General features: G+C 43.1%; 1 protein-coding gene across 7 annotated transcripts in view; it reads left to right on the forward strand.

Moving 5' to 3' along the window:
- The window catches only part of qkia (QKI, KH domain containing, RNA binding a), a 76438-nt gene extending 56810 nt beyond the window's left edge, over positions 1–19628 (forward strand). Inside the window, exons 5-8 of one of the 7 annotated variants that reach the window (XM_085767099.1) lie at positions 10362–10449; positions 11959–12402; positions 14440–14514; positions 15821–19628. In XM_085767099.1, coding sequence (XP_085623225.1) covers positions 10362–10449; positions 11959–12402; positions 14440–14514; positions 15821–15837 — 624 coding nt within the window. In that variant the 3' untranslated portion in view covers positions 15838–19628. Of the gene's footprint in view, positions 1–10361; positions 10450–11958; positions 12403–14439; positions 15303–15820 lie in introns of those variants that run through there. The other 6 variants (XM_085767104.1, XM_085767102.1, XM_085767105.1 and 3 more) reach the window with 6 other exon arrangements.
- Positions 19629–19964: the final 336 nt, after the last annotated feature.

The raw sequence follows: 19964 nt of genomic DNA on the forward strand, positions 1-19964 counted from the left end.
TCCATCTTCCTCCGCTTCATCCGGGGCCAGGTCATAGGGGCAGCAGTCTAAGCAGAGAGGCCCAGACTTCCTTCTCCCTGGACACTTCCTCCAGCTCTTCCAGGGGGGATCCCAAGGCACCTCCCCAGGGAGGAGGCATCCGATACAGATGCCCAAGCCACCTCAGCTGGCTCATGTGGGGGAGTAGCGGCTCTCCCAGGTGACACAGCTCCTCACTCCATCTCTAAGGGAGCGCTCCACCACCCTGAGGAGTAAAACCTATTTCAGCCACTTGTATCTAAGATCTTGTTGTTTCCGTCATGACCCGAAGTTCATGACCGTAGGTGAGAGTAGGAACGTAGATTGACTGGTAAATCGAGAGCTTCCCTTTCGGCTCAGCTCCTTCTTTATCACAACAGACCGGTACCTCAACCGCATTACTGCTGCCACTCAATCTCACGCTCCATCCTTCCTTCTCTCATTAACAAGACCCCAAGATAGGAGGCAGGAGCTCTCCTCCGACCTGAAGGGTGAAAGACACCTTTTTCCAGTCGAGAACCATGGCCTTGGACATTGAGGTGCTGATGGTCATCCCAGCTGTTTTGCCCTTGGACACAAACTGCCTCAGTACATGCTGAAGGTCCCGGCTTAAAGGAGCCAAACGGAGGACATGATCTGTAAAAAGCAGAGATGAAATCCCGTGGGCCTCAAACCGGACTCCCTCCGCCCCTGGCTGCGCCTAGAAATTCTGTCCATAAGAACAATGAACACTGATTTATCAACAAGTAATAACTTAAACAGACTTGTTGAACCAGGCTAAATGTCAGGATGCTCAAGTGAAGAGTCCTGGTGCTAAGTCACTTATCGTCTGCAATGAGTCTGTGTCTGCAGGTCTGGAAACTTCCTCCATGGTCCTGAGCTCAGCCTCATCACGCCGCAATTAGCACTTTCTCTCCTATGGTCTCTCCTGAGTTCTTCCATCCCTTATTTCTCCTTGAAACATCATCCTGTTGCTAATCCATCTCTTTCATTTCTCCCCCCTAAGGGGAATTAATCCTGTTTCTTCTCCTGTCTCATTCATTAGATTTTTTTTAAGTCCGCTCAGATCCCCAGCGAAGGTGCATTCTATGTACACAGGCCCTCTGCACCACTTACAGAATTGCCTTGCCCGCTCATGCTGTCCTTTTAATTTCAGTTCATGCACATACACATGCACTTCAGTCCCCAGCCACGCAGGTCCCTCACACTGTAAAATAACCTCCTTTCTAATCCACCTGGTTGTGCTTGGCTCCTCCAGGGTTTTTTTTCAAGTGTCCTAATACAGAACACAAGGAGGAGGGGGCGGTAACAAGTCAGGCTGAGAAACCCGGGCAGTTTTAATCTGCCCTGGTCCTCCAGTGACGAGGGGAGGGACCCTGCAGGCCCCTGACCAATCTCTCTGCCTCTCTTTGAAGGTCCACTTAATCCCCTTACAGAGAAGCAAGGAAATGCAGAAGTGTGCACGTGTGTATGTGTGTGTGTGTGGATGTTTTTATGTGTGGGTTGCTGCGGTTAGGACCCTGTAACTCCAAAGGCTCAGTGCTGATCAAGACTTATGCACATTGTCCCTCTGCCACTCTGTCTCATTGTCTCCGTCACACACACACACACAACTTTATACATTGTCCACCCGCAGTAGTTTCTGAACTTCCCCCGGGGCCTTACCAGGGCCAAGCATCAACATCTGTGTAGTGGGACACACACACACACATATACGGCGCGCTCACACACACACACACATTGCTTTCATCTCAGCCTCTCCAGCGACTGTGTGTCCCAGTGTTCAGGCAGGAAAATAGGATTGTGTAGAGCTCAGCGTTTAGAGAGCCCAAAGGCCGCCCGTCAAATTCAGCTCCTACAGTCTGTGATGGCGTGCTTTGCCAGCCATCGTTCAAGTCATTTCAAACTCCATTCTCTCAGTCCCACCAGCCAACTCTGAACTGATGGCTTTCTTTGTCTCCTCCGCGATGTCTCCACTGACTTCACTTTCATTGCGCTCAAAGTCCCCTTCTTTACTCTTTCACTGTTTTTTTTTGTTTGTTAGTGGCGATGTTTGTAATACTCCACTTGCCGTCTTATTGTGCTGACTGGTTTTCCCATGGTGGAACTTGGGTTGTGTTCATTGCGGCACAACAATTTTTTTTTTCTTTCTGTGCAATAAGCTCTGAAGGCACACAACATCTGTAACAATAACATAGCGTAAAAGATAAGAATATACATTTCAACAAAGCATTGAAGCAGCTTTACACACCAGCTAGGATGCCTCTTTAAGCCAGTCTGTCCTCTGTGTTATCACAGTGAAAGTTCTGCCTTCAGTAACATGGGCCCAGATTTTCACAGCATAATATTCAGTTTGAATTGGATTCCCAGATCTTTTCCCATAATCAGCCTAGCATGCTGACACTGACTCAATAAATTGAACGAAGCCAGATGAAGTGGCAGAGGAAGGTGCGCCTAAATAGGTCATTAAAAAAAACAGCTTTATTTGGCCGACTTCACATATCCAGGTAGATCCATCCAAGAGGTTGCAGGTTTGAATCCCATGTCTTTCAGGAGGTGCTTGGATCTCTGTTTTAGGAGGAGACTCCAGTCGGTGATCAGCTCTGAGTCAGGATCTCTGAATCTGATGCAAATCCCCTAGCAGCATTTAAAGCTCCCAAATCATCTCTGGCCAAATCCCTTCAAGATATTCCCTGCTCGATTGGATGGCATTAAAGGATCGCAGCGACAGAACAATACACCGCCTGGCAGCCTGGTGGAATGAGGGATAAAGAGAAAGGAGGAGAGGGAAAGTGGAAGGGGAAATGGAATAGCAGTGGGAGAATAAGGTAGAGACTGAGGGTGCAAATCAGTAATATGGGCTAGGGTAGCACGTGAAAGCGATTTAGCGGTAGGTTATCGTTTATTGGTTGTTAAGGAGCAGATGATGATGAGAGAAAGGGGACAGGAAAGACCTGACAGCTGTTTGTTGGGCTGTAGACGTGGTAGGACTGCATGATCCCCCCTCCTCCCTTTGCTCTTAGCCCTGTAACATCATCTGTTTGTCAAAGCCGGTGCAGGCCAACAAGCTTTAATAATATATCTAAATCATGTTGTTAAATCTGTATATATTTTTTCTAGGTTATTTATATGAAGTTTAATCCTCTCTTAATGCTGTTATGTTACATGGAATACCAGCCCAGTTTCTGAGGATAAACAAGATCACTCAGAATTTCCGCACAGCTTTTCCCCTGTACTACTGGAAATGCTTTTGATGGGAGAGAAAAACTGTTTTTTTTGTTTTTTTTTCAGTTGTAGAGAGCGCAGCGAGCTGGTAGAAAAACATATTTTCTCTCTTCTCTCTCTCTCTCTCTCTCTCTCTCTCTCTCTCTCTCTCTCTCTCTCTCTCTCTCTCTCTCTCTCTCTCTCCTCCCCTTTTCTCTTGTCGGTGACACGGAGTCTGTGTATTTGTGTGTCAGTTGATATTGATGGGGTTAGCCCAGAGCACCAAGGCTGCCCACTTCTCTGTTGTCCAGCGCAATAAAAGGTTGTTATGATCCTCATAGATCCAGGGGCCAGACTGGGTCCGCCACCCATATTTACATTGCATTTTTATGGATAATCTCAGGGAAGCTGTGCAAGTAAACGAGGCTCTACCAATTAAATGAATGCTTCTCTGGGACACATTGAAACACCCTGAGCACCTACTACCACTGCTACATCAGACAGAAAGAACAGAGGCAGCTCTGTTACTCTGAGGCCTTGGCACTTATGAGCTTTGTTATGATTCAGACAGTGGAGTATTAACAGAAGAGTTAGTTCCTGACTTTGTAATGTGCCACTTTAAACTGTACCTCAGTAAGCTGCATGATTGACAGTAATGGGGCGGAGCAGCCGTGATGTGTTTGTAATAATCTGACTGGAGTCAGGTTCGCTTCTATGCTAATGAGCTAGTGTGTTGGTGGTTTAGCATGACTAATGGCACACACTGCTAACAGAGCTGTCTGGGAGTGAGGAAGGAAGCAAATGAGTAAAGGAGAAATAAAGAGGCTTTACGGGAATGTTGTGAAGGTAGGAGACAGTGAGAGACGAGAGGTTGCAGGAGATTGCGTTGTTAGTCTGTGGGGAAAAGGAAAATACAGTTGAGTCCTGATTCTCTTGGCAGATATGTTCACAAAAGCTGTGGAGCAAGGCAGAGGGAAGAAAATTGCCTTTGAAAGTGCTGCAGTGAATTTGGGAAAGGACATGCAGCACTTACTCCGAGCACCATCTTTAACGGTTCTCTTCATGAGACAGAAAAGGTTATACTTGGTGGTGTAGTGTAGCCGTGTAGTTTTTTCCTGTAGTTGATTGATAGATGATCTTGTCTTTGCAAAGTGAAAAGGATTTAAAGTATTGTTATATATATGTATGATATGGATTTATGTATAATATATAGTTGTGTTGTATTTCACTTTTGTTACAGTACTTTGTTGATTCTTACATTGCGTGAAAAACAAGTGCTATTTGTGCATGTGGCATTTAGTTATGTGTTTTTTATTTTTGCCGGAGCATTTATTTGATTTATTGTGTTGTCTATGGGAACATGAGAATCAGATTTGCTGTGCATTGCATCTGTTTTCATTTCGTAGCCCAATCCAGCCTCCAAGTTTGCTTTAGTTGACTTGAATTGATTAAACTTTCTTGTCATTTATTTATTTAGTGTGGAGATGTTTTGAAGCTCGCTACAAGCACTCATTCCTTCCTCTTCTCTAACTCTCCGCTTCTGGAGAGTGTGGAATTGTTGATAAGTCGTCTTGGCAGCGTGGCGAGAGTAATCATTTTCCTCCAGATGTTAGAGTTTGGGAGGGAACCAAAAGGGAGTGGAGAGAGGGAGGGGAACGGGAGAAAAACCAGCTGCCGCCACTACCAGTTCCACCCCTCTACATCAAGTCATCTACTCCTCCCTCCCCAAGGCTCCCAACACCACCACCTCCTCCTCTCCTCTCCACTCCGGTGAATGTTTTCTCCCCCTCCCCTTTCATTCTCAGTTCTACACATTCTGCCTCTCCCTGTATCCCAGGAGGCAGCCGGGGCAGGCTGTGTTTACTGCTGAGGTAATTGGAGTAGTTTGGAGAGAGCCTGACCCTGGCCCGGCTAAGGCCTAAGATGGGTGTGTGTGTGTATGTGTATGTGTATGTGTATGTGTATGTGTATGTGTATGTGTATGTGTATGTGTATGTGTATGTGTATGTGTGCATACACCAGTTTGTGATGACTGACAGTGAGGCCAGGGAAGGAAAGCAGGCCTTAGCCAGTGTCAGCCCACTAGGGAACAGACAAATTGGTTTTCACTACGCTGTCTGTCTTTTCTTGTCTCATATTCTCCAGCCCGATCCCTTTCTTCTTCCTGAATATCTCTCCATCTCTCCACCAACTCAATCATTCACGCTTTCTCTTGTACATGCTCTGTGCGGCGTGTGTTTCTTCTTCCTCCTGGTACTCTTTTGTTTCACCTCTCTTTCATTCCCTCACTCTCTCTCAACTGTTCATCATTTCTTCTCTCCGAGCTGAGCGTTCAGCTGTTCCTGAGCTGCATAGACGGTGACTCTTGCCAGATATGAGCAAAGACGCCCCCTCAGTTGCAGCCATAGACATGAGCAAATTCATCCAACCTAATCCAGGCGCCTGTTGTGTTTATCTGTGGGTGAGATGGATAGGAAAAGGCCCAGAATCGGGGCGTCAGGGGGAGAGTGAGGGTGCAGCTCTGTAAACACTCTCAGACAGCTACTCATCTGTTGCTTATTGTCATCCACACACACGGTGCATACGTAGCACCGAGCATAAGCTCTATTGTCTGTAACAATTGGCATTAGCTGCAGTTTGTATTCATCAACATATGGGCACAGGCTTTGATCAGGCGAGAGGCACAAAAGAGTGAAGCATGACAGTGATTTAGCATGCATCTAGTGACCTCATCGCAGGGTTGTCAGGTAGGCAGTGGGACACGGCTCACCTACTTTAGCTCACCGCGTCTCCCTTCTCCACCCTCCTCCTCCTTTTCCCTCCTTTCCTCATCCTTCTGTCTTGCTCCTCCCTGATAGCTTTTACCGCTCTGCTGATTTCACAAATAGGCCTCATTGATTGAATCTGATTCTTGTGGATAGAGCAGCTTTATTGAGTGGCTTTTTCGCTGATGGACAGGAGTGTGTGGGTGTGTGCGTTTGTTTCGCACATGCGTGTGTGCATGTTAGGGATGATAAAGAAAAACTTCCTCTCCTCATCCCTCTCTCACTCTGTAATCCAGCGGTTATATCTCTCCCGGGAATTCCAGCAGCCGGATCATTGCAGGCACACACAAACACACACACACAGGCAACACGCACGCACACACGGTCCTGGTAATCGCTGTATCTGAGCGAATTGTTATGGGTGGTGCATGCTGACTGAGGAGTCTGTTAATTGTGGCGACACCTTGAGCAAGGCAACATTAAAGTGTTAACTGCTCTCTCTGGTGCTGTTCATCAAACATTCATCTAAGCTGTGCTCCTGTGGTAGGAAGCTGGCCCAGCACACCCAGGGCTACGCAGTTTATAAAGCGAGAATATGGAACTTTTTACTAAGCTGCAGCAACAGCGGCCTGTCAAGACACAAGTTGTAATTACAGGACGATGGCACGGGAAATTATTGCATTGGGCTCCGAGTGATTAAAAGTACCACAAACAGAATACAGCGAGGAGCTAACACTCAAAATTGGACTGTATCAGTTACTCAGGAAACAAACACAAAGTCATCTCAGTAATCAAGCCGTCAAGTTGGCATTCATTCAACTGATCGAAAACATCTGCATTTGAGTGCTTAAATGTAGATACTTGGAGCTAGTCTCTGCCATGATGAGAAAACTAATACAGCAAACCGTTGCAAGACCCCAACTTTGGTCTATAGTCGGTGCTGTGTGACCTTAAATGTTATGTCAAAGTCATTGCAGGGGGTCCTACCTGCCCAGTATAAATTAACGGGAGTATTTGTGTCATAAAGACGATTTTGACGCCATTATTTACCCTAGTCACCAGTTATATCTTTTGGTTTCTCCTGATCTCACAGAGCCACTTCGGATCTGCCATCTTATTTGCTGTGTAGGTCAAACCAGAGTGCTGACACTTCCTCAAACTTCCTCAGAGCACTACAGAGAACAAAAAAAAACCAGACAAAAACATTGAAGTGTTGCAGCAGGGAATTTGTATTTTGATGGGGGGAAAATGAGCTTGTTTCAGATGTAAATCAGAAATGATCTGTCGGGGTTTGGGGGCTTTAGCTAACAAACTGTGTTAGTGAGAAGATGGAGCTATATCAGCAGCACTCCACTGGGGGTACACACATTTCACAGACAGCAGCGCACACCTCGTCCTAGCAGCAGCATCTGCGCTCTTCCCCTCTCGCTGCCCTCTATTTTGTGCCTCTCTCCTCTCAACAGGCAGTGTGCCACCTAGGCAGAGTTGGATGGATGGTGCCACCCTCTTCCCCGGTGCCCATTTAACCCACACAACCCTGCAGATCCATCATCATACAACACACACAAACGCATGCAAAGCCCTAACATTCATATTCCAGCATACAGTATATTTGTCCTGAGCTGCAGCCAGCTGCCAAGTCCCTTGTATCTTCTGAGGGACCAGCCAATCTCCAATGGCCCCAAAATGTGCTCTTTTTTTCTCCCTCTGAATTTTAAAGGTTATTCTTGCTGCCAAATATAATATAATAATAGAAACAAAGACACCAAGAATGCGTGGCTCTGCAGTTTGCACCTTGCTCACAAGGACTACCTGCTCTTGATTTTAAAGGAAACCCTAAGGAACGGTGTAAATGATGGTTGGCAGACAGCAGGCTGGTGTTTTAGGGAAACCTTGTGACAGGTTGGGTTTTTGCAGAATACATTGTGTGTTTATATGGCTCCTCAAACTGTGAAAATAAAAGGCAAAAACAAATGCTTTTGTTGTCACTATAAAAGTGTTAATGTGAAAGCATAACAAGCACCCCTCCCTCCGCCTCCCACACCCTGATGATTTGTATCAGGTTATATTTTCTTAATGCCTAGCCTTTTCCCCATTCCTTCCCTCAACTTTGTCTAACAAGTCAGCTTGGCCTAAAGAACTACTGACACAGTTTGTAGGGAGACACACACATACACAAAGAAGGAAGGAAAAACAGCTGCTTTGATTCATAGCAGTCATTAGTATATTTTTGCAGACTCTCGGGGGTTATTGTTTGTTTTTGATATGTTTTTTGTTGTTCTTGTTTTTACTTTTTTGTATTTTACAAGGTTGTAGAGGTCATGGTTTGATTAAATTTGTGGTGTAAGTTACTGAAGAGGGAAAATAAAAAAAGAAGCAAAGGTAACGATGACAAATTGCATTCAGTGCTGTTTACTTTGCACACTTTTAGGTGTGATAGGCAGCTATGTAAGCGCTTGTTCATTCATGTGTACAAGTGTTTACAGGGAGGTTGCAGCATCTAATTAGTAGTGATTTTGACTCTATTGAGGGAGGTTTACTTGCCCATGTTAGCCATTGACCTAGACCATGTTCAATTAGCCTAGTATGGTTATCATTGTTGACACTGGATATCAAGTGGCTCTGTTCACCGCCAAGGCCAATGGAAAGAGAACAAAATGAGGCTTTGGTGACAATTTAGGACCAATGTGTGTGAGAGTTTTACTAACTATTTAATGTCTTAATTAGGATAATTGTATCAACAGGGTTTGTTTTCATATCAAATAGCTACTAGATCCACAGTTGTGAAATCACAGAATGAACCAGAAATCTATTTTGATGATGGGCCTCAGTGTAATTGTGAATTTCTTCACCCCTCTGAGCATCCTGTCAAATTTTGATGAGAAGAAAAAAAAAAAGTGAATCATGATGTTGCATCACGAGATTTTGCACCACCAGTCTTTTGTCCGTCTTTACAAGGTGGAAAAAAATGCAGCTTTGAAAAAATGTTGGCGTATTGTTGTCCTTTAAGACTTCGCCAATAAAAGAAAAGAGAGACAGCGAACTGTGGAGGTAGTGAAGGAGAGAGAGAGAATTTCCTCGCTTCGTTAATTGGCAGCTCTTGTGGTACACTAAACATTTCTCAGGCACACACACACACACCCAGCTGAAAACTGTGACTGCTCTGAGGCCAGTGCCTTATATTTAGTCAAGGGAGACCAGCCTCTGTCACTTTTTCTCTTGCTTAACCTAGCTCCTTTTCTTCCTCTCTTCTGTGGCTGTGTTGAAGAGGAGTCTCAGGGGAGGGCTTAACTCTGAGCCCTCACTCTTTTTTTCTCCCTTTCTTTCTCTCTCACCCCTTCCACATCTTTCTTTTCCTTATCGTCCTCTGAATGGAGCGGCAGACTTGTTGTTGAACTGTGAATTAGTCCAGACTCTCGCTCAGAGATAGAATAGAGAAAAGGGGGAGGTTCGGTATCTGCCCTCCTCCTTTATTACCACCGCCACATTACTGCGTGTGTAGGTGATGCATTTACACACAGATTCGGAGCGCGTGCATAAGCCTTTGTGTTCGTGAGTTGAAGTGGCGAATGAACAAGCACCACAGCTGTACTTTTTTTTCTTTTCTTTTTTGTCACAAAAAGCATGAAATCAATAAGGTAAATCTGAGGTCAGCGAGGTTTCACACGCCTGTCTTTGCACCCTTCAGTTTGGAGAGTAATTCACATAAGGCCCTTCTTAAATTATGATGTACAACCTGGAAAATCACAGGGGCTTTTTTGTTGTCATGGTTATTGAGTGTTCGGTAGCTTCAGAGGAAATGGAGTTTGGAGGGGCGCAGAAAGGAAGGGGGAATAGATGGGTGTGAGTGGGAGGAGGGGTGCTATCTTAATTGCTTTCCGTGAATAATTTCAGTCCCCTAATTTGGCGATAATGACAGTGGCTGCTGCTTTTGTATTTATTTATCCAAACATTAATTGACAGGACTGACATTAGCCAGGGCGGTTATTGCGCATTTGATTGCGCACAAGGGAGCAAAGAAAATTACAGTAATTATCATTCTGATATGGATTATGAATATGCATTCCCACACTTAATGTTTCTGTCAGCATTTTAGTAACAACAAGGCACTCTGCCATGACAACAGCACTTTAGCTTATCTCTATCTCCGCTTCCCATGCAGACCCCAACCCAACCGGTGGTCGTAGAGAGCAGACGACAAGTCCAAATGATTTAGCTGCTCCACTGTAGCTTTTTAGTAACACGGTCATGTAGCGGTTGTCATGTGGACCGTTTCAGCTGGTCCGGAGAGGGGCCTCTCTCTCGGCCTGTGTGGGATTTATGTGGGGTGAGTTATAGTGGATGGATGTTAAAAATGTCTTTGTTTCTTAACAGGCGGAAGGAGAAGACAATTTGAAGAAGATGCAGCTGATGGAGCTGGCGATTCTCAATGGGACGTACAGAGACAACAACATCAAAACACGTAAGTGAAATCTAGTGAGCGCTCACACACATGTAACTATCTACACGTAACGTAGTCCATCTGTTTTGCACCATACAAAACTAATCTTTAATCTGCACAGACCATACATTGACCAAACATACTTAGTTATATCAGTAAAAAACAATCATTTATTTCTGTATTTCTCATTAACTAATACTGTTTACCTTCATCAAATTAATGTGTAGTCAGACCTCCTGTGTACATACCATTGTATTATCTCTGACCACTAGCAGACCTCTCTCTCTCTCTCTGAAGCTCTCCAAACAATTCATGTTTACCTACCCCTCCATGAGTAGGACAACTTCCATTTCGTTCTTCTCCGTACTTCTCTCCTCCTCATCCACCCCCCATCCCCATCCCCATTCCCACCCCCTTGCAAACCAGATGCAATCGCTCTGTATCACTTGCTCTTTGCGGACTCTAAACCGCCAGCACATTGCTACACTCCACCTGCTCAACTCTGCATGTTAGTCACTGTTTCACACATCTACAGCATTTGCTCCTTAATCACAAAGTGTTATTTGTAAATGCATAACTGCATCTGGATATGGACCGAATAAATCCAGATCTTGTGCAGTTACTCTGAACTCTTGGTTATGTGGTTAATTATTATTCCAAATTTAATTTCTACATGATCAGAAACTCATCAGAATTGTGAAATGAAACTGTTAAGTGATTAATTTCACCTTTTTTAATATTCCTTATTTAACGTCGGCTGAATTGGTAGCCGTGATGAACAAGCCCACCACCTAACCATAGTTACCGTAGCGTTTGATTTAATTGACCTGCCTTTGGGGGAAGCTTGTGTGGCGTAGCACCAGGCACATGCTAATGCAGAAGCACGGTTTCTCTGTGTGTTCATTTGTACACCATCCAATCTAAATGGACCACTGACTGTACAGAGGATCAACAGTCCTTTGAATCACTGTAAACCTGAGTGTAATATGCTCCCACAGCGACCGACGTGTCAAATACAAAAGTCTTACCAGTCTTTTGTGAAACCTGCTCCTTTGTGTCCCCCCTTACCCCCCTCCTGATGTAGTCAACTGCTCCATTTCCGTTGATGTGTGTGTTTTGTACCTTGCCTATGCCATTTCCACTAGATGAATGTGTAGCTGCCATGGTGATTGGTAATGCTTTGGATGCATTGGGATGACAGCAGCATTTTGTGCTTCTCGTGTTGGTGTGAGGGGTTTTATTTTTATTTTTGTTTTGCTATGTTGACTTTTTTTTTTTTTCCGCAACAAATTGTGGCTTTTGTGGTTCACCACCATGATCATTGCATGGACTAATTTTCCCTTTTGTCCCCCTCCTCCCCTCTCTCCTGCCACTTCCTGATCCCCTTTTCTTTTCCTCCTATGTATTCTCACCCTTCACTGATCATCTGTGATTTTGATCGACCACACAACACTTTATCTCTTGTCCTCTTTCTTTCTCTCTTTCTTTCTGTCTTTCTACTCCTGTCCTTTGCTCTCTTGCTTATGGCAGCCACCCTTGCGTTCTCTCTTGCAGCGGCGGCAGCAGCCGCACAGGGCCCCCGCCTCATAGCAGCCCCCACGGGTCAGGTGTTGCCTCCACAGGCACTCCACAGGCCCCCAACACCAGCCGGGGCCCCCATCATGAACCTCATCCGGCCCACTCAGATGGCTGCCATGCTGCCCAATGGCACCCCCACCCTGGTGCCTCCCACACCGGATGGCGGGCTTATCTACACCACCCCTTACGAGTACCCTTACGCCCTGGCACCCACCTCCCTGTTGGAGTACCCCATCGAGCACAGTGGGGTTCTAGGTAAGAGAGCCTGGGGAAGCATGGGTGCGACAGGTACAGCGGCCCACTTTAGCCAGCCTGGACACGAGGCCAGCTTGTTTTACCCCGGAGCTGGGGTGCTGGACGCGGCTGCCATGAGCCACAGTCAGGACTTGTTGAAAGGTAAATATGTCGTGTCCACCTGAGGATCAAAACAAACAAACTACTCACAGGGTGGATGTGCTGGTGAAGCTCTTTGGTTAAAGGGATGACCAGCTGCAGTTATGTGGCTCATATGGACGCTATATTATAAAGGCAAAGGGGGACAAATCTCACCTTGTGAGGGTTAGGCTCTTGGAAAGTTCTCTACGTAATTTAGACCGAGGTTACTTCACTGTTTTTAGTTACGCTCTCGCCAAACAGTTATGCTCTCAGGTTGACATTGCCTCTTTTTTGCTAGGTTTATATAGGAGGACTTGGCTCAGTGTGAAATGAGGCACGCTGACAGAAACACGCTCACATACACGCAGCCTGCTCTCTAACCCTTTCATGCACTGGCCTGGAGGCATATTCAGTCTGGCGGCAGATCCCCTCGGATTTCTGCAGCTTTTGAAATCATTTCTCTGCGCTGTTCTCTGCAGGCAGGCCTTGATGCCTGTAGATAGTCCCCCTCTCACTCCCACTGGGGATGTTCATTAAATTCCTCCAGTCTTCCCTTTTTTCTTCTCGTTCCCCTCTCCCCATTGTCTTAGCTTCACCCCTCCTGAACTCGAGGTCTGTGCCAGTACCTGACGCTGCTCTTGGCGTCTTTGTCAGGAGTACAGTTCACCATCAGGGTGAATATATGTTATATTCATTGTCAATGGTGCTTTAAGCTCAACACTTCTGCTACCAAAGAGACAAATGAACATGTATGGATAGAAGAGCCTGATACGGACGCCCTATTTTATAAGGATGCTGCAGCAAATAAAAGCGAAGAAGCCTTTGGCAGTTGCTTTCCCACTTTAATTTGACTAAGTACTCCTCTAACGTCGTCCGCGACATCATCTAGCAGCGGCGGACATAAGTGTGATTTTTAGCTGACCTGTGGATTTGAGACGCCTCTGGGAGTCATGTGTAGAACAGACAGGGGCAGCTGACTGGCTTTTCTCTCTTTAACTTGCAGGGTTACACCAGCTTAGTGCATTTTATTTACTCACACTATCGATCGGTGCCTTCAGCAACACAGGGGCCCTGTGGAACACACTCACTCTCATACTCACACAAATACTCGTGCACTTGGCTCGTCGACCGCCTGTGCTACTGTGTCTACTAGCCGCCATTGGCTTCTCTGAGAATTAGGAAAAGTCAGGCCATCTGCCGCTTCAAAGAAGTGTAGGTGGCAGCGCAGTCATCAGCCAAAACTTGCTCTCAATTTGATGCAAGAAGAAAATCTTGGTTGAATTATTTTTACTTATTCCACATAGCCTATCTCCGTTTCGCCCTGAGACAGCTTCATCTTTTTTCCCCCTTAATTTCTGTGCGTACCACATTTATGTAATACTTGAACATACATGACACACGACGGATAGTTTGCCTGTGTCATTTATCCGAGGCAGTGCCGGGCGCGAGAGCAGGAAGAAATCAGTAGTGACAAATATAGGAGGTAAATGACAGTCTCTGCCGCCATTGAACAGATTGACCTGCAGAGAAATGGTGAAAGAAGGAAAGAGAAAATGAAAGGGAGAGGGAGAGGCAGGTGGTATCTGGCACTATTCAATTACCATCAGAGCTGTATTGGATTTCCCCACCTTTCAAAATAAAGAGACAAATTTCTCTCAATCCCTGTCTGGATCCCACAGGAAGCCGAATATAATTTTTCCAGACAGCCCAGGAGCCTGTACCCTCTGCCTGCCCCCTTTTCAAAGAGTCCTCTATATAACTCTGAGCACTGTGGAATTTTATTACTTAAGTTATGCATTTTTAAATACCAAGAAAAACTCCAAAAAGGTGTATAATTATTTTCTACTGCATTTTTCTACACATAAAAAGAAAAAAGATATGTGTGGTGTGTATATGTACTATAAACTGTATTATGTTGCTATTCTGTGTATTGTTGTATTATCCAAGCATTATAATGATAATGGTTAAAAATGTGAATGTTGTTACTGTAAAAGATGACTGTTTTTTCCCCTCCTCAAAGTGAACGGTTTCTAACCTTGTGGACCTGTTACAATCTAGGTGCAATGGCTACTAAAGTGAGACGGCATGACACGCGGGTCCATCCTTACCAAAGGATTGTGACCGCTGACAGAGGTCAGTTTAGTCTCTTAGCTACACTCTGCTATTGACTGATGCATTTCAATGATTATTATGCCTATTATGCCTCGATGCCTTAGTTGGGAATATGTATATTGTCCGTATCGTATTTTTTATTTTTTTGTTTTGCTTTCCTTTCCCCCCCACCACCTTTCCTACCCCATACATCCACACACCAGCTAAATGGTTGATTGTGGTCTGCACATTTTGTTTACATTTAGTACTTAACATATACAATATATGTTGACTGTGTCAAAAGCTCAGGCAAAAGTGATCTTAACAGCTTTTGGTTCATGCAGCTGTGAAGCCAGGACAGGTAGTACTTTGCAGGCAGTGTTGAAGGTGTATAATGACATTCCTCTGATGTGAGATTAGAGCCTAAAATGGGGCAGGCTTGTTCCCATACATGATTTATCTCCTTAGCTCATAAGGAGCACAGGAAAAGGAGAAGCATTTCTATACTGTATCTGAGAGACCTAGTAGACAGAAGACAAGTAGCCACGCTGCTACCAGGCACCATTTCACCTTGAAATTTAAATTTATTTTTGATTTTATTTTTCTATGGAAGACAGACACGCACAGACATAAGCTGAGGTAGCTTGCATTCTCTCCAGTGTATTGCAAATATATTGAAATAAAGCTAAAATACATTTTTAATATTTCAGTTGTACGTGAGGTACTGTCATTTTATATTTGAGCATTTTATATCAAATGTATTTATGGTTCTTGTGTATATTTATATTATATAAAAATATACTGCTAAATAAAGAGAAAGAATCGGAAAACATCGATTCATCTATTCATTGCACATTTAACCCTAGTCACAGTTATTCCTCACATAACATCAGTTATTCTAAGTCCTCCTTACAACTAATCACACTGTTTGTAACTTGCACTCCAACTTATAAGACACTAAAACACTAGATTCTTGTTTTTTTGTTACTTTGTTTGTCTGTTCGACCTCTCTTTGCTTCTGTTTTTTTTTTAGTTGTTAGCTTTTTTGTTTAGCTTTCTATGTTTAGTTTTTGGTTTTGGGGGCAATGTGCGCTTAAATTAAAACCGCCAAGCAACATATTTCAGGGTGGGGGCTTAGTAGGTGGGATCATGATGTGACAACGTCATGATTATGATGAGATTAGCTGGGTTCATCTCATTTTGGCAGGGGAGTTAGGAGCAGGGGCAACATGAGAGATTGCATTCATTTTATTGTTAAAATGATGTCATTCCAGTCTCTTCTTGCTGACACTAATATCCTTTCTATCTTTTTTTTCTGTTTGTTTTGTTTTTGTTTCTAACCACCTAGCCGCCACCGGCAACTAACACATGACCTTCTGACCTCTGAACTCTTCACCCAATGACGAGCCGCCCCAAGCCTGCCTGCTGATCAGTTAACTGGTAATTGCCTTTTGCTAGCCTCTCGGACGCAAGTGAGAGAGAGAGAGGCGCCTGCCCGTACAGTTACCCTAACACATTCTGACAAAAAAAAAAAAAAAAAGATAGAAACCAACGCAGAATCTTCACAGAAACACAACGAAACCCAACAAAGTTGTGTAATATTCATTTTTTCCCTCTGTTCATTGAGTTCAATTCCCATTCTTTCTCTTTCTTTTTCTTCATGAATCATATACTGGGTGGATGTGTTTGTGGTATTACTCATATAAATCTGCACTGAATTATATAGCAATAAAGACCCCACCCCCACCCTACCCACCCACTCTCCTTTAATTGCTCTGATTTGGTGACCTCACAGTACGAATCAAACATCAAACTCCTATTTGACGCAAACCATTTGGTTTCACAGTAATGACATAATCCCCCTGAAATGTGTGCACCCCCACCTCACCCTTCCAAAAGAAAAGTATACTTACCTGCCCCCTCCCCCTCCACCCCCACCCACCCTGTTACACCACCCATCTATTGGGAGAGAAAAAGAAACAGAAGGAAAGAGAAAACACACTCACATTAACTTGTTTAATTTCTGTCATTTTTCACATGTAGTGCAGTTGTTGAGCTCTAAAATGTAATTATGAGCTGACACATTCTGGGTGTGCCCCTCCAAACAGCTTTCTGTCTGTTTTTTTTTTTTTTTAAAGCATGGCTAAAATGATTGCAAAAGGAGCTTTTTATGATTTATATGTTTTTCTTCTGTCTTTTTGTTTTTGTTTTTTATTTTTGCTTTACTTTTGAGTCATTTTCTCCACTTGATTTTGGTTTCTCTGTTATTCATATTTGACTAATTAGCTTTGCTTAAATTGACCAGCCAATCTGAGGCAGGTGGTTATATCTGGAAAACAAAGCGCAATCTGATGTTTGAAGCAGGCTACAGAAGCTTGAAAAATGATGAAGGGCAAGATGGGAAGGTCAAAATTGGGCTGACGGGTTTGTGTGTGTGTGTTTCTTTTTTTTTAATTAATACTACAATGAAAGTAGGGTGTGCTGAGGCTTCGGGGACATTGGAGCAGTGCTTCTTAGCTACTGACCATTGCTACGCCCCCATCCACACTACATTCATTTTACAGTGCCTGATGTATTTAGAAAAAATATCTCAATGAGTTAGCTGAGCTGTGATCAAAAAGACAAAAAAAAGTATTAAGTGTGCATATTTAGCCAAAGGGTTTTCCGATTAATTATTATATCTGCAATTATGCATCTGTCTCACAGAGGGCTCTCTTTGTGATTTTAGAGTTTGGGGTGTGAATTTGTGGTGCCTGCCTTCAGCTGGAACAGTCAGCTGCTCACATAGATGAATTTTGACCCATTAATGCTCTATTTTTTTCTGAGGAGGTGAACGCAGGCAATTAACACTAAGTCATCATGCTACTCAGTTACAGTACATTGCGAGAGGGGTGGGCGCTTAGAGGCTTGGTACACAAAAGCTATTCTCACGATACCCAGCTTCCATGTTGAGTTGTTTCATCGGCCACATTGCCATTGTTTATTTCTATTTTTATTTTTATATTTTTTTTAATATCTCAAACATTTGGCCAATTCTTTCGTTGTTGAAGTGTATTTCTCATTTTCAACCCCAGTTGAATGTTGTTCATTGGCTGGGAAATAATTTGAGCCCTCCTGCAATTTAGAGTTTTAATTATTTCAGTGATGAAACATTTCTTTTTTTCCAACACATGCCAAACCATCCGAAAAGCGCATCCACAATGTGTCACACCTCCCTGTGATCGTAGTCTAGCTCCTGAGCCCCACAATCTTTTGTTGAACTCTCTCAAGAAAAAATAGGATGTGAAAGCCATGCCTGCCTGTTCAAATTGCTTTATACATACGTCTTATATATATATATAAATATATATAAATATATAAAAATGTAGATATCTGTCATTGCATATACAAATACAGAAGAGAACAAAAAATAGATAATTTTACAGGGTGCTGGAGAAGAGAAAAAAATTGAAAAATTCTATTTTTGGCAATTTTAGCTTTTGATACTTTACTTGCAGTTACAAAATCTGAAAAAAAAAAAGAAATAAAAAAAAAAGTTTAAAACAGTATATGGAGAAAACAGAAAAACCGAGTAGCTGAGGAAAAAGTGCTGTTACCTTGGATATGATTGGAAAGGAAGACGAAGACCAAAACAGTCCTAAACCCGTGGAAAAGCTAGCGAGGATCAGAGCGAGACAGAACACCCAGACAGTTTTAAAAGGATCAAATCAAAGTGCCTTATCAACAGTGGTTTCTGTTTTCCAAGTATTCCAGTTGTGTTCAATAATATCCAGCACCCACCAAGTGGCGCAGAGAGGAATGGCTAGTGTTACACGCTCTGAATAGTTGAGCAGGGTAGCTCCCACCATATCGTGGTGTTACCGAAGTTATTCTATGCAAAAAGAATAGCAGTCGTTTTGACCAGCTAAAATATGTGCCATGGTTTTGTCTTCCTGAAATTATTTTTTCCTTTACTTGATGGCCCTTTACTCTGCTGTATGAGCAGGTTTTGTTCTCTTTTTATTTAGATTTTAATGATCATATGAAATATTGTCTTGATTTTTTTTTTTTTTTTTTTTTTTTTTTTTTGGTGACTGTGACTACCTTATTAGAACAAATTGAACTGCCAATAGCAATGCAGTAGTCTGCCAGAACATGTTTTTATCGTGAGCTGAGAAAAATACATGACATTCAAGGGAATGGAGACGACAGTAGGGACTCGTCCCTGTTGGCATTCGGCCTGTTTGTTTCAACAGCTGCAAACTGATAGCACCCTGTCCATGTCAGTGTCTCTCAATGTCATTTTACCAACAAACTATCAATACAATCATGAGATTCATAATGGACAAATGAAATAGTGGCTAATGAAATAATCAAGTCTATTTCACAGCCAAATAGTTTCCAGTTATTGAAACAACTGACAGCTTATCACTGGAAGGTGAAATAAACCCTTAATATTAAATTGAAGAATTGTTAGATCCCAATATTACCCTTGGCAGTTTGTTTTTTCTATTCATAGCTCTTTCATCATGCTGTTACACCGAAAGGTCAATGAATTTTTCTTTTTCAGTGTTATTATTTTAAATTGAAATGCAATATTAAAGTGGAGCAAGAGATGGCTATTCAGCATTTGACAGTATTAAGAAATCTCCCTCTGCAATGTTACAACTTGCTGTGTCATTGTGAAAGGCTGGATAAGTCCATCAGGTGAAAGGTTAACTCTATACCTACCGTATTCTCTCTGGCCTGCCTACTACATGTATGATAATGTAATTAACAGCCATTGTTACAGGTTTATAATGTATTTTTCTAATCTCATTTTATATGTATATTAATCATGTTTCTGAGTGCTTTCTTTTTTTTTTTCTTCTATAATTTTTTTTTTTAATGAAACCCACTACTGCTTTTCCCCCCTCCTAAACAGCTCTCTTCCTCCCCCTTCTCTTTTACATCTTGAAAACTGTCTCTTGTGGGGAGTGTTGCCTTTTTCCTGTTATATTTTGTTTTGTTTTCTTGCCAATTCCCAGCTTGTTTAACTCATTAGCTACTTTATTAGTTTTCTTGTCATAAGTATTTTTACATGCTTGCATTTAGTTTTCATGGTGTATGCTGTTATTTTTCTTATTAACCTCTTGGCATTTATTTTAATAAAACATTCTTAGTAAGAATTTTACTAACTTGCTGATATTTTGTCTTGTGTTTTTAACCAGTTTCATGAATGTATTACCTTGGTCTGGTTCACGGACTAACACAATTAAAACTGGTGTCTGGCCACCACTTACACTGACTGATGACACGCACACCACATAAAGACACACACACACTGTTGTTCACTTGTGCACATACAATATGCTCTACAGACAAGCACTCCACACACCTACACCTACACCTACACTACACACACACACACACACAACCTAACTGGAAACTGCACGAGTTGATTCGCTCACGCACTCTCACCTCTGTGCTGGAGAAATCTGCTGACACTCTTCATACTTGCCCTCCCCCCGCTC

Source organism: Trachurus japonicus, chromosome 22 (genome assembly GCF_045865225.1).
Source record: "Trachurus japonicus isolate A0001 chromosome 22, Traja_1.0".
NCBI classification, from domain to species: domain Eukaryota; kingdom Metazoa; phylum Chordata; class Actinopteri; order Carangiformes; family Carangidae; genus Trachurus; species Trachurus japonicus.